General features: G+C 38.8%; 1 protein-coding gene across 2 annotated transcripts; it reads right to left on the minus strand.

Moving 5' to 3' along the window:
* Window positions 1-447: 447 nt before the first annotated feature.
* pln1 (phospholamban 1) lies at window positions 448-9237 on the minus strand. Of its 2 annotated transcripts, none has more exons than XR_010817175.1 (2): window positions 9047-9237; window positions 448-2708 (listed from the first exon to the last, which is right to left on the minus strand). XR_010817175.1 is itself a non-coding variant. In XM_066707665.1 (2 exons), exon 2 carries the CDS (start codon window positions 4953-4955, stop codon window positions 4797-4799), a length of 159 nt encoding a protein of 52 aa, XP_066563762.1. In that variant the 5' UTR covers window positions 4956-5089; window positions 9047-9163; the 3' UTR covers window positions 3862-4796. The 2 variants fall into 2 exon arrangements, 1 of the variants encoding a protein (XP_066563762.1); XM_066707665.1 differs by lacking the exon at window positions 448-2708 and adding an exon at window positions 3862-5089 and having other exon boundaries at window positions 9047-9163.
* Window positions 9238-14348: the final 5111 nt, after the last annotated feature.

Below are 14348 nucleotides of genomic sequence, written 5' to 3' on the forward strand. Positions count from 1 at the left end.
GAAGCACGTAGAAATTGCATCTGCACCTCAGCCCTCCAGCCACAGGAGTGTGGCTGACTAATGTATCCCCTTTATTCACTCACAGAGAAATAAACCTTTTGCAGTGGGAGTCACTGTTCAGATCTGTCTGTTTCTAATGGGTCTTGACACTGAGCAGGAAGTACTGATGTGCACAGGTGCTCAAAGTAATAACCTTCTCTGATAAATAATTGGTTTGCAGTTCAGGCTTCTTAACATTGATCCTGCCTGTATGTGTTGAAACTACACTGGGTTAGGGAGGGTTGCCGTTTGGCACAAAGGGCTGCCCTTCTGGAGGGTTTCTGTAGAGGAAGATAAATAAAACTGCTGGAATATCCAACCCTGAAAATGATTTTCCTTGATAAAATTAGATCAGGAGAGACAATATTCCAACCACTTTGGAAAAACAATCCAGAAAGAAACCGACCATGACAGGAAGCAGAGCGGTGCTCTGGAGTTTAATTTTCATATATTTCACAGATGTCAACATGGATAACAGGATTTATTGGACTATATTTCATAATAAAAAATATAACTTTAGGAAGAATATATATATATATAAAGTGCAGTACAATTGGGAAGTTTAAAGTTTATATATTATTGGTGTTTGATTAACTTTATTGCAACTAAAGGCCTCTCTCTAGCACTAAATTATGAAATCGCGTCCTCTGTCTGAGAGGTCATGACCTTCTCGAAGGTTTCCTAAGTTTGTATAAATGTCTAATTACTCTTGTAAGCACAGATTCTTACCGATCAACAACTTTACTTATTTTACATAGTCATCAAGTCATGAACTTATGACCAAATGTGCTATATTTCTCTATACTCTGCTGAAGTACATTTAATCTATACAGTGGCACCAATAAGCATCTGTATACCAGTAAATAGGAGTTAAGGAGGAGAACTGAAAACCATGACATTTAAAAAAAAATTAACAACAAATTGGAGTAATGAAAAGAGTTTAAATATAGTGTACACAGTAAACATACAATGTCTCCAATCAGTATGTGTATAACTGGGGTACTGTGGATGATAGTTCAAGGTGCTTTTTAGCCCCCGCCCTGTGAGGCGCCAGGCTGTGGCAGTGATGTAGTCATGTCAAGACATCAGGGGACACAGAGCCCAATTCTGCAGCATCAGAGCGAGGCTCAAAGGGCTGCTCCCCCAGCTGTCTATCATTTTTGCTGCGTTTACTTAAATAACAAAACATAGGCCTACATCTGTCAGCAACAAAAGAGGCATACACATTTTCCTGCACAGAGATATATTTGTTCCGTTTGTGTCTGCAAGTGGAGAGAGATGTGTGTAAAACATACATCAGTGGGTCTGTGAATATTAAAGCTGCAGTTGGCGGAGCTGCTGTACTGGCGTTCCCTAAAACATAAAGAGGTGAACTCCACAGCTGTAACACACCTGGATACAACAGGGCACGGCTTGGAAACAGGAGCAGTATGTAGTAAGGGTTGATATAGAAAAGGCATCACAGTACAAATTAAAAACAAAGAAAATGTAAAAAATAAAGCCACACACAAACGATCTGAATCCTTAACAGCTGTAGGGGAAATGGTATTTGAAAAATGGCAAGTTGGCCACGGGGATGAGCCCAGATGATTTAAAATATCCACGTCATCTTACTAATATAAAAAGGTTGGCACATGTAACAGAACTGTGTTTCCTAAACTAAGAATCTTCATCTGATCTCAAGTGTCATCGTCACTGCAACAACTCAGCGATTGTAGATCAGCACATTCATCAACGAACTTAGAAGATGTCATTGCATCTAACAATTATACTAACTTCCTTACTGATATTAAGTTTTGCCACCAGAGGGAGACTCTCGCATTGACTGGGATTGTTCTAGACTTCATTTGAAAGTGCTGCTAAAGCTGACAGTTTTTTCTTCGGTTTAATTTTATTATGATCCTTGTAAGGTTGCTATAAGCTGTGTGCAAACGACTTAACTGGAAAACAAATACAATTTCCTATCTGAATTAAAACAGGTTGATGTATATTTAATTTATCTTGATCAGAAACTTCTTGGGGTATACATTTCTCGATTTTTTGCCAAATCCAGAACCAGTAATTTGTGCTTGATATAAAAGTAATAGTAATAAAAAATCTTATATTGGTGGTTTATTTAGCTTTCAATTTGAAGTATCTTTTTGTGAAAGGGCTTTAAGTTGTCCAGTAAAACCAACCTGCCTGCTTTTATTGCTCCTTTTGGGCTGTCCTAAAATGTAAAGCTGTGTTTTAATTTTAAACAAATGTATGAATCGACTGTCTTCGGCACTACAAACACGTAAAGCGGTATTTTTTCTTTTTCTAGGCTGAAGTGGCAGGCGGGGAGTTTGTGGGGTCTCTGCAGGGTGAGCATGCACAAACCGTGTCCGCCGGGGTCTTGTCACTAAGTCATTTCTGCTCAGCGGCAGGGCTGTCACATGAGCTTCACTAGTATGAGCATCAGTATGAGAACGAGGACAATCAGCAGGAAGTTGAGTAGCAGATTGAGGCCTCTGTTGCTCGCCAAATCCATGGTGAACAGGGTTCTGCTGTCAGTGGCTCTGTGCAGGGCTGCTGTGGGGGTCTCCTCCCAGAGGTGGCAGCCTCAGGCCTGGCACAGTGGATGAGCTTTAAGACCGCTACTCCATCCTGCTGCTTCCTCGGCCTCGGGTTCGCTCTGGCCTCTTCAGCTGCACATCAGAGTGGAAAGAAAGTGTCACCCTGCTCAGCTAGTACAGCCCTGGCATCAGGGGCCTCAGAGGAGCCTAAGTCATCAGCATTGATTACTTATCTCAGGAATGTAAGCAGAAGTTTTGCTAATTAGCTTAAATTGTGTATAAATATTACATTACATATATATAACATTAATATATAGGCCATTTAACAAACAGCAGATGTGTTTCTCAGAGCAGGAATACTTGTGGCCTGTTGTGGTCCTCATCATATTAACAGTTTTCATTGTTTATTTCTATTCATTGTGAAGATGTAAAATAGGATCAGATTAATTGAGTATGTCAGTTATTTTAGAGGCAAAAATGTATAATTGATCTTGCTGTTGGAGTACATTAAAATGGTGGGGGAAAAATAAATAACTATATATTTAATTTCTAGATTCATGCTGTTAATGCCCAAATATGATACATTTGTAATCTCCATCTCTGAGGTTAAATTAGCATATCCGCAGTTTATGCATTGCCATTAATAACCAGTAGTAATCCGTAGTAAACCACAGATTGCATATATGGCTCTGCTGTCTGATAAAATAATGGATACGGTATTTAATAAGGGTAAATAAAAGGACTCTCAGTTTCAGCCTATTTATTAATTGTATTTAGTGGCATGCAATAAATATAGTTCAACTTACCTGTGCTGATGCAAGGGATCCCAGTATGTTTTTTTTTTACCTTACATTATCCTTAATATTTATTTCAAGAGTGAAATGTCATTGCAGTTATAGATACTGAGTTTTCAAGTTTTTAAATTAGTAACTGTTGAGAAGTAGACGATTTTACCATTCATAATGTTTAGTGCGTTATGTCCGATTTTAAGTATTGGGCTTTAATCACTATATAATGCACTTACCTACTGTTAAAAATACTATTATTATGATTATTTATTTATTGGCAGATGCCCTTATCCAGGGCAACTTATAAAATATAAGTGCAATACAAAGTGCAAAAATACAGTTCAGTACAAGGCATCAAACATTACAAATTCAAATTTACATAATACAATGCAATTATATTGTATGTAATCGTGCCCCTATTTGAGTCGATGCTCACTCTGTTTTTGCACTAGAATTTGATCATATGTATAATAAATGAATGGTAAAGGAGACTGGGGTAAAATAGTTATGTAAGGTTTTATTTCAAACTTTAATTTGATCATCCATGTACTACATCACTGAAAAGTATATTTTTTAGAAGTTTAGAACTTAATTTATGGAACTTTCACACATTAAAGAGAGCATATTGAAAATATTTAGCAGCAGAAATGTTCAAACCATAAAAATAATATCAATTGGAAAATGAATGCATAGAAACAAAATTCATAAAATAATATTTTTTTATCCAGTTCTTTCATTCCTAGATGTGAGAAATTTACATGAAATGTAACACATGAGTAGTTCACATACATTTTATTTCATACCCTGTTTATTTGAGCACAGCACATATGTAGGCAAAACAGAAAATGTAAGGGAGTACGGGATTCTGCGAGTTTGCATGTGATGTTTGCAGTAACTAGAGTCTTTTGGAAAACCGTAAGAGCTTCATGCAGCAGGATGAAGAGTGAATAGCAGGCATGTGTGCTGTGGCGAGGCCTTCTCTGTCAGTCCCGGGCCTCTTCAGTGGAGGTACTGCACTTGTCTGGAAAGGCAGGCTGCTGCTCTGATTTAATTATGCCAGTGGTGAACTGTGGTCTTTAAAGGAATGGATTTGAGCCGAGGGAGGAAATAATTTCTCGTGTGAAAGTATTATAGCCCCCACAGATACAATCTTTGAATTATCCATACTATGCAATTTACTTAGTGAATCTTAGTGAATTAAAAAAATTAAAAATAACTGCTTCATACATGTTACCTCTCAAATTACATCCCAAATTAGAAAATCATATTTTTTTTTCCTTTCCCAGTTCACTTTTATGTTTTTTTTGGTGTGTTTTTACAATAATGAACAGTAAATCTCAGTTCTGTAAGCCCACAACCTCCCCAATGAGCCATCCCATTTAGCCGCAGGTGGGGGAGGGGGGTCGGCTTTTAATGTACATGTAGGCGGGGTTCAGAGCAGCAGCACAATGATGTAGATAAGCAGGAGGCAAATCAAGATGAGACAGAAATTGACAAAAAGCTCCTGGAGGTTCTGTTTGGTCTGTGGGTTCACCTCGATGGTGGACGCCCTCCTGATGGCCGAGCGAGTCATGTGCTGCACTTTCTCCATGCTGGACGTGAGGTTAGAGGGCTAGAGCGCACAGTGGTCTAGAGGTTAGTGGAGAGAGGTGCTGGGCGAGAGAGAGAGGGGGGTGCAGTGGTGCTTATGGAGGTGTCTTCTGCCGAGCTTGGGGCTTCGTGGAGCTAAGGAGGGGAGCAGCAGAAAAGGCAGATAAGTGAAAATACAAATCAAATGCTGTTCTGCATCGGCAAGATAGAAGGAGAACCTTGTAAAGCAAAATACATGCAACGTAGCATTGACACTCTTTCATACCAATTTTATTTTTGCCTTTTAGGAAACCTTAATATATTTGAGATTCTTTTTGATTTAATTCCCCCTTTTCCAGTCAAAATGCAAATTCCTTTACGAGACTTTGAAAATGCAGATACCAGTAAATGGAATCTCAGATACACACATTCAGATCTGGATGCCTTTTCAAATTAACTTCTCTCTTATAAATAACACAAATAAATATGAAGTCTTAAAACAAAAATCTTGACTTAAGGGGCTTGGAATTTCAGTGCATCCACACGTGGTCTAAAGTTAGAATTTTCCTTGAGCCAGTTCTAAAGTTGTAAAACCTCCCTTTTTGACATTATTCTTCAAATATAACTGAAGGCTAATTTATCTGGATATGAGATGTTCTAGCGTTGACGTGGCTTAGGCATTTTTGGATGCCGTCAGAAGGTTACTGGAAAGATGACCTGGCTTATGTGAGTGTGTTATGCTACTGTCTTTCCCCTAGAAGTGTGGGGTCACAGGGGTTGACGGTAATATGACTGCTGGAATGGCAGGTTGATGCTTGATCTCTCTAACAAGCCTATTGTTTCATCCTCAGCTTTTATCCCTTGGCTGAGTGCCAGCGGGGAGCTATTATAGTCTTGTTCAATCAGATTCCACTCTCACAGAGTTAGACTGCTTTTAATGATTCAAAAACTGCTTCATGATTCAAGGTCTTCAACAGAAGTTACAAATATTTGTTAACAGTGTTTATTTTTCTGAGAAATTCTTTTTTTTTTTTCTTGAAAATGTACAGCTGTTATTAGTGCTGGTGTCTAATAACAAACATTTCTGTTTGTTTGCATCATTTTCAGTGATAGTCTGTGAAGCATGACTGACATATGATCATCATGTGATGGTAAGACAGTAGGAACTGAGAATGGATTAGTAAAGGCTGCCCTTTCCTTTTAAGTAGAAACTATTCTGGCAACACTAGTTTCCACAATATGCTTGGCCTAACATAGGTCTGTACACCAAACTGAACAAGCCACAAAGCCATTGCCTTTGACTGACTTTGGGGCTGTCAGTGTGAATGGCATAACATTGTCCAGAGTCGTGACGAGTTGTGGACACAAGTTATCTCGCCTGCTCCTGCAAAGCAGTTGCAGTTATTCTTAGTCATGACCTTTGCCTATCACACAGTCTAACATCCCATTAAACCATGGCTTCCATGGTGCTAAATAGACGTTGGCCCTCTGGGGGAGGAGATTAAGGCAAGCAAGTCGCAGCAATAGAAAGATCGCTTAACAGAAGGGGTGCATGACAGAAGCTCCATAATCAACCTGTGCTATTGTTTTGGCGACTGCTATGACCTTGACAAATTGCTAAGCAGAGAGTCCTGGCATTTGGGTGATCTCTAAGAAGCCTCCTCTATCACGGACCACAACATCGCCTGGCAGCACAGGAAAATCCTATTGCGTCCGCCTTAACATTGTTCTCGTCATTCATTACATTCCCCTCCTTGAAGTGAACTTTTTATCAATAGACGTGATGCATACCTTTCATGTTTACGTTAATCTGTAATTCCTCATAACATATTTAGCAGTGCTCCTTTTGTTGATCAGCTTGTTCCCATAGCTGCCATATGCTTTTCACTGTATATTATTAATATTATTATTTTATTTTTATTTATTTATTAGCAGACGCCCTTGTCCAGGGCAACTTACAAAATGAGAACATGATGGCAATATAAGTCAGAAACACTAAAATGCACTTGTCTGGTGACTAAAACATGAAATAATGGAGCTACACACATCACCAAAAGGTGAATAAATATTCAAAGATGAAACAGATGTACAAGAAATAAATGTTTTTTTTCCCTCAGTGGATCATTAGAGTTATTCATTATCCTGCATGTAAGAAACTACCAGATATAAAGTATTTTTTGGTTAGAAATCCTCAGGAAAGCTACCATCTGTTCTTCTGTGTCTGAAAACTCCCGTCGTGCCAGGCTTTATTGCTTACAGTATTCTCTGATATAAATTTCCCTTCCTCAGCCATAAAATCTGGATATGAGCAGAGGGTGATGGTGATGTTAAGAACCTTAAAGATGTTTACATTGATATTAATGGTTCAGATCTCTCGAATGGGAAGAAACATACAGTTCATTTAATCATACACAGCCCCCCTAAGGGAGACTAAATAAATATAAAACAAATCAAGCCTAACCTAAGAAGGAAATATTCCTAAGCCATGCCTATAAATTCACCAAGAGAATGAAGAAATACTTTTTTTGGCTGAAGTCCTGTGAAACTATGTCATCTTAAAGCAGAGAGCAACATCTAACTGTCACTGCTATGAGCTCTGGTTTCCATGACAGCATGAGTCAGTTCATCTATTGATCAGCCTGCACGGGAATGTGTCTCTACAATAACCAATTAATATATATATGTGTGTGTGTGTGTGTTTTAGCTGAGATATCATTTAATAGGGTTCATATCATATGTTTCATACTGTTCTATCAGCTGGTTATTTATTGTCCCACACTTGTTTACTCAGGCATAGCAGAAGGAAACTGTTTTCCTTACATTAACTTTAACCTTTTGCCATCTACAAGGACTCTTTGTGTGAAATGTGTTAATTTGTATAAATTCAAATCGAGGAGAGAAACTGTTCTGTCTTGGATGCAAATGTAAATGTTCTGACTGTGGTTCAGAATGAGCTCTTCCAAGGCCAGAGTTTTGCTGTGGCTTTTCAAATTTGGTTTGTGCAGATTTTTTGTTGGTGGACTGTGATCTTATTTCATCCCAGGGAGAGATGGTTACCCATCATTTGATTCCATAGTAAATAATGGGAAAACAAATTAAGCCCCTAATCTTAATTAAGATGCTGAAAGTTTAATTTAATCAATAATCCTAAAATCACACCTCTGTTCAGACAAGGTGGATCCTGTTCTGCATTCATAATTGTGTTTTCAATCTTTTTAAGGAATGCCATGGCTTACTCTTTTATCCGAATTATAAGGTTTGTGCACACTCTGCATGTTCAGCCCTTGTTAGTAACCTAAGATTTTTCAGCAAAATGTCAGTGGTTACAAGGAACGAAACAGAAGCACCTTTTTAACCAACAGCAGACAGAAAACAGACAAAAGCAAAAGAAAGGCTTCTACGCTTAGACCCGTTTAGATTTTTACAGGACAGTAAATATTGAGTTAATTTAATTTTCTAGGGATCTGTGCAAGTGGATGAATATGGCTAACACACACGTAAATTATCTTGTGGTACCAATCCACTGCATCCAAACCATTTGTCTTGAATAATTAATACAATGAATGATTTCTGACAAATTCAGTACTCCAGTTGTCATGGAAACGTGGGATAGTATAATTTCAGCAATTTGATTTATTTTAGATCTCCTGCCAATACTTTTTTTTTTTTTTTTTTTTTTTTAATCAGAGAAAACTCCTCAGATTAGCTAAAACTTTAATTCTGAGCTGCTGGGTCGAGTTCTCCAGAGAAAATTGTAAATCCAAAGAGGCTTAATAAATAAAGAAGAAAGATTTACAGCATTGAGCTACATTAACTTGAGCTGCTCATTACCACAAACACTGCTGCTGATTCACTGGCTTGTTATCCCTCCCACTTTCAATGTGCTTTCTTCTATGACCTGATGAATTCAGATCTAATCAACAAAGTTCCACAAATGACGACCTTGCTTTCTTTGCTAGAATTGTCTTCATCAGGAGGTTAAACTATTAAAGCCCCTGTTTTCCTTGTGCAGTTTCTCCCCTGCCCATTCTTATGCCACTGAATGAGAGCTGCTGCTCGGGCATTTGTTCAGACATGCAGTACGTGCAGTGCACTGAGGATGAGTTGTCTTACCTTCAGCAGCGGTCAGCAGGTCACAGACGCAAGCCTTGGTGGACTATGGGAAAATGTCTTTTGTCTAACAGATCTGGAGGTTCTCTGGCAACTTTTCTGAGTATGTCACAAAGTTTATGGGAATAAGATCAGGGGGGCGGGGACACACAGAGCCCCGAATGAGAGGGGAGGGGCTTTTTGCTGTTCCTCCAGCCTTGTGGAATTGCGCACTGGACACAGTGAGATGCCAGACTTCACTTGTCTTTGTTCCAGGTATTCAGACCAGTGCATTTGTATTGTCACTCAGTGCTTTAGTTCTCCATTCACCCAGGTCTACAGAAAGGACTACAGACTACAGGAAATAGACGTACCAAAACTAAATATTTTTATTTTGCATGAATGGCACAATATCTCTGAAAGCGATCTTATATCTGATGTTATTTTGCCACACATAAAGATCAATGCAGAATCTTGCCCATCTGCTGTTTGTCAGTGAAAACCCAGTGTGGGAAGTAAATAAATAAACTCTAATGCACAGTTGTATATGGGCTTGTAAAGCCCCTTCTGACCATAAATCCTGTAACTGCCTGATTTTCCTCTGTCCAATTCTTAGTCAGAGAACTGAAGCAGGCAGGGCAGGAGTGAGCATTTTCTGGAGGGTGGAATGTCTCTTCGGAGGTTCTCAGTTTAGAGCTCTTCAGAGAAAGGAGTTTGCATCCCAGACTTCCTTACAAGGAGTTTATCTGGCTTCTCTCAAACCAAAACAAGTTCCAAAACCACATTTTTAAAATGACTAGTCCTGCGTACTTGGAGTATAAGGGCAGGGGTGAAACATGGGCACATAACAGAGGGATAAACTAGTGTGTTTTCTCTGGCGGGGGCTGTGCTGTTGTTGGCAGGCAAAGCTCTTTTGCATTGTTCCAGCGATGCTGACACACACGAGCAGGATCCTTATCCCCTGCCTTTATAACGGAAGAGCCCCTGCATAACATAATCAAACTGTAATGAATGAGAAGGTGGCACCTTAATGCAATGCGTCATCTGAGTTGCTTACATTAAGCCTTTCAGCATTGACTTACAGACCACTTTTTGATTGAGAGCTGTTAAATTACAAGATGAGCCAAGTGAGGTGCTGTAAATGTCTTCCATGGTGTAGCTAATCTTCAGAACATCCATTAAGTGATACATTTCTTTCTTTTACAATTTCACTCTCAAATCAGTGTAATAATTACAATTCCACAAAAAAGTGCTACTCTAGTGCTCTGTTGTGTTTTTTGTCTTTTCTTCAATAAACCGTAAAGAGGCCCCTTTGCTATAACTGTGTCTCTGAACATGGCAGCATTAGTTGTTAAAAAGCATCTGATATCAAATGTAGATATTAATACAATTTGCTATAAGTAATACAATAACAGGGCAGCTTATTTTTAATAGAGAGTTTATGGAATATTTTTTTAATGCAGCTTCCAAAAACATGAAGGATAATTTGAACAACTTCGTTCAGAGGAATAAGAAAAGCTAAGCTACTAAGATTCAAAATTTCGTAACAATACAACTCTGAAGAAGTGTTCTTTCAAACCTTGTAAATAATGATGTGTGATTGAGCCAGCTGGGGATAAAAGCCAGGGCAGGTGAAATAAAGCATCTCTCAGTACTGAAGCTGGAATGTACAACTGGGCTCTGCAGACAAATGTGAAACCCCAGGGAATTACATCCCATCATTTTACTAAATTATTTGAGATTAATGCAGTGGGTATAAAACTTTCACCCCGGCACCTGTTGCATCTTCTGTACCCATGTCTCTGTTGGTTTATTTATGGTTCTCCTGCACCCAGCTTGTCCACCATGTTCGCTGTGTGTTCCAGTTTGACAAGAGGAGAGCAGCAGCTGTGTTCAGATCTGTGCTTGCTCTTTCCCTCGCTGGTATCTGTCAGATGGGAATTGCACTCATCGTGATAACTGGGAAAAGCACGGCAGTACCCAGGGCTCTTGAGGGTCGGCCTTTCCTCTGGCTCTTTACCTGGAGCATGTTTTTTGGTGATGGGGAAGGTGCTCTGGCCATCATGTCCCTTGAGCTATATGTAGGGTAGAGGAGTTGCCCCAGCCAGGCCATGAATCTCATGGAGAGAGTGTTATGAATAGAGGAAAGGAATTTGTATTATGGGTTTAGGACTATTTTCTATAGCAATACAACCAATATTTGTGTCTCTCCGTACACTGAGGTTCCTGTAGGTGTTATCTTGTGTATATAACTGTATCCCAAAAACTTCCCTTGGGTCTTGTAGTGTTAGTAAGCCAGGACCTTTTTGTTTCTGTGGCCCATTTCCTCTTGAGAATAATGAAAACCAAAGTGAAGCCATTTCAGCAATCTTTATAATATATCTGATTAAATTGTGATATTGTGTCCAAAAGTGGACAAATGGACTTCACACATATCAGTGTAGTCATTTATACATTAATTGTAATCAAATTGATATTCGAAGAAATCGGCACTTATAAACAAGTAACCAACATATTTCCGTAAATCTGTTACAACTGAACTATGTGTGTACAAATTAATTAATCAAAATTGATGTAAAAAGATATTCCAGTGTTGCACTTCTACTTTCTTTTTACCTGTCCTGTCTTCAGGAGATGTGCTACTAATAATTGAACAGGAGGTATAAAGAAAACAAAATTAACTACATCTTTAAGTAAAGTGTAATGACAGCTCTTGACAAATTGTGCTGAGAAAGGAGATTGGGTGAATGTAGCTAATGGCAGATTGTCTGCCTGAAACAACGTGCTGAAAGCCTGGTGTCTGGAGAACTGTGCTAGGAGAGGATGGCGGCGATAACATTCTGGGAAATGTGAAGAGATTAACTGTGTTTTGCGACATGGTAAGAGCCCTGTCTCGTACCACTGACAAAGGCACATGAAGGAGAGAAAACCTCACAGGATGAGAGTCTGGGCCCTTTGAAGTAGCGGCCTTGTTCTGGCCTTATTTCTGCACATAGGATACTTTTACAGCTCTATACAAAAGAAGGGGGGGGGGGTTGCTGCTTCGTTTAAAGAAAATATTGCTGATATGCAAAACACTAAAATTAGTAATGTTTTCTCTTTGCAGTTAGCGCAAGAAGTAACATGACTTTGAGTGAATTATATTTGATAGATCAAATGAGAGTGCTGATATTTTTAGAACTTCAATTTCAATGCATCTTAGCAGTTTCCAAAAGATAAATCTGAAAATAAAGGCACCTTGTCTAAATGAAAACATAATTTGATCCATAATGAGTGACTTTAATTAATGTCAGTTTTTTAAATGTGTATTTTTTTACGGATCACCTAAACTAAGATTCAAAAATTACTTGGAAAGGAGTGGTACTGCTGAATGCTAAAATGCCTAAATTTTTCTGCACACCGTGCACTGTCTAGGCAGACAGAGACAGACGAAATATTGTTCTTGCTGTCTTATAAAAAGGATCTTAAAGCATTACCACTGTGGGGTGCAAACAGCCATAACCAGGGTCCTGGGTATAGATCCTGGCTGTCAGATACAGAGGTCACACTAACAAGCGCCCACAACAGTACTTCAAAAGGACCTGGCATGTCTGCCTTGAACCTGACGCATATTGATCCTAAAGAGACCAGTCAGCTGTGTGCCACTAGTTTACTATTTTATTTTTAGGAGATTAAAGCTTTAATGCTAAGTAACACGATCAAACATATTCTTATTCACACATTTGTGAAGAAAAACACACAAAACAAGAGACTGTTGTGTTTTGATTATGGATTGATATTTGTTAATGGTATCTTCAGTGCCTTTTATGTTTTCATGACAAATTGCACACATAAGGATGTTACTGACACACAGCAATGCTTGGTTATTCTGACATAGTGAACAATGTATGAAAAAGAGTTCTCCGAGTAGGATACTAGGACATTCCCTGCAGACCTGGAATAAGTCTGGTTGCTCTCCTCTGAACTGCCTCTAGAGCAGCGATATCTTTATTGAAGTGTGGAGCCTAGAACTGTACACAGTATCCAGATGAGCTCTAACTAGTGCATTGTACAGTCTGAACATCACTGCCCTTGTTCTCAATTCTACACTTTTGACAAATATACCCTAACATTCGGTTTGACTTTTTTATTGCTTCCCCACATTGTTTGGATGGAGAAAGTGAGGAGTCCACATAGACTCCTAGGTCTTTCTCATGCGTTACTTCATCTAGTTCTATTCCTCCCATAGTGTAATTATAGTGGAAATTTTTGATACCTGCATGTAATACCTTGCACTTGAATCCACATTGAATTTCATCTGCCAGGTGTCGGCCCACAACTGAATATTATCTAAGTCCCTTTGAATAACCTGTGCTGCCGAGATTGTATCTGCCGAGCCATCTATTTTAGTATCATCTGCAAATTTGACAAGTTTGCTAACTATCCCAGAGTCCAGATCATTAATATAGATTAGATAAAGCAAAGGCCCTAGTACTGATCCCTGTGGAACTCCACTAACAACCTCACTCCAGTTAGAAGCAACTCCTCTAATCGACACCCTCTGTTTCCTAAACATCAAGCAGTTCATAATCCATCTACTTACATTACCCTGAATGCCTACAGCTTCCAATTTGAGGATCAGTCTTTGGTGTGGAACCTTATCAAAAGCTTTTTGGAAATCTAAGTATATCATATCATATGCTTTCACCTGATCTACAGCTGCAGTTGCATGTTCAAAAAATTCAAATAAATTAGTAAGACATGATCTGCCTCATCTAAACCCATGTTGACTATCTCCACGAATATGGTTTTCATTAAGATGCTCCTCTATAATAATTTTTTCCAACATTTTACAGGTGATGCAGGTGAGACTGATTGGTCTGTAATTTCCTGGCTCAGTTTTGTCACCTTTCTTGTGGATTGGTATGACATTTGCTGTCTTCCAGTCAGTTGGCACATCCCCTGTTCTAAGTGTCATTTGGAATATTTGAGTTAGCGGCCTATAAATAATTTCCCTCATTTCTTTAAGTACTGTTGGAAATATCCCATCTGGCCCAGGTGATTTGTTGGTTTTTAATTCTGCTAGTCCCTTTAGTACCTCCTCCTCATTTATCCTGATCTCTCTTAGGGTTTGACTGGACTGGTTGTTAACCTGTGGCGTGTTATCTGTTTTTTCTTTTGTAAAAACCTCTGTGAAATACTCATTTAGAACATTTGCCACATCTTGTTCATTTTCCAAGATACCTACATTTTTGCCCTTTATCTGTTTCACCTCCTCCTTTATTGACCGCTTGCTGTTGTAATATTGAAAAAAGCTCTTTGCATTAGTTTTTGCTCCAAGAGCTAT

The sequence above is a fragment of the Amia ocellicauda genome, chromosome 1, assembly GCF_036373705.1.
Source record: "Amia ocellicauda isolate fAmiCal2 chromosome 1, fAmiCal2.hap1, whole genome shotgun sequence".
Taxonomy (NCBI): domain Eukaryota; kingdom Metazoa; phylum Chordata; class Actinopteri; order Amiiformes; family Amiidae; genus Amia; species Amia ocellicauda.

Bases quoted from the DNA above. Each gene is read 5' to 3' on its own strand.
- pln1 (XM_066707665.1), bottom strand. From the start codon at position 4,955: ATGGAGAAAGTGCAGCACATGACTCGCTCGGCCATCAGGAGGGCGTCC.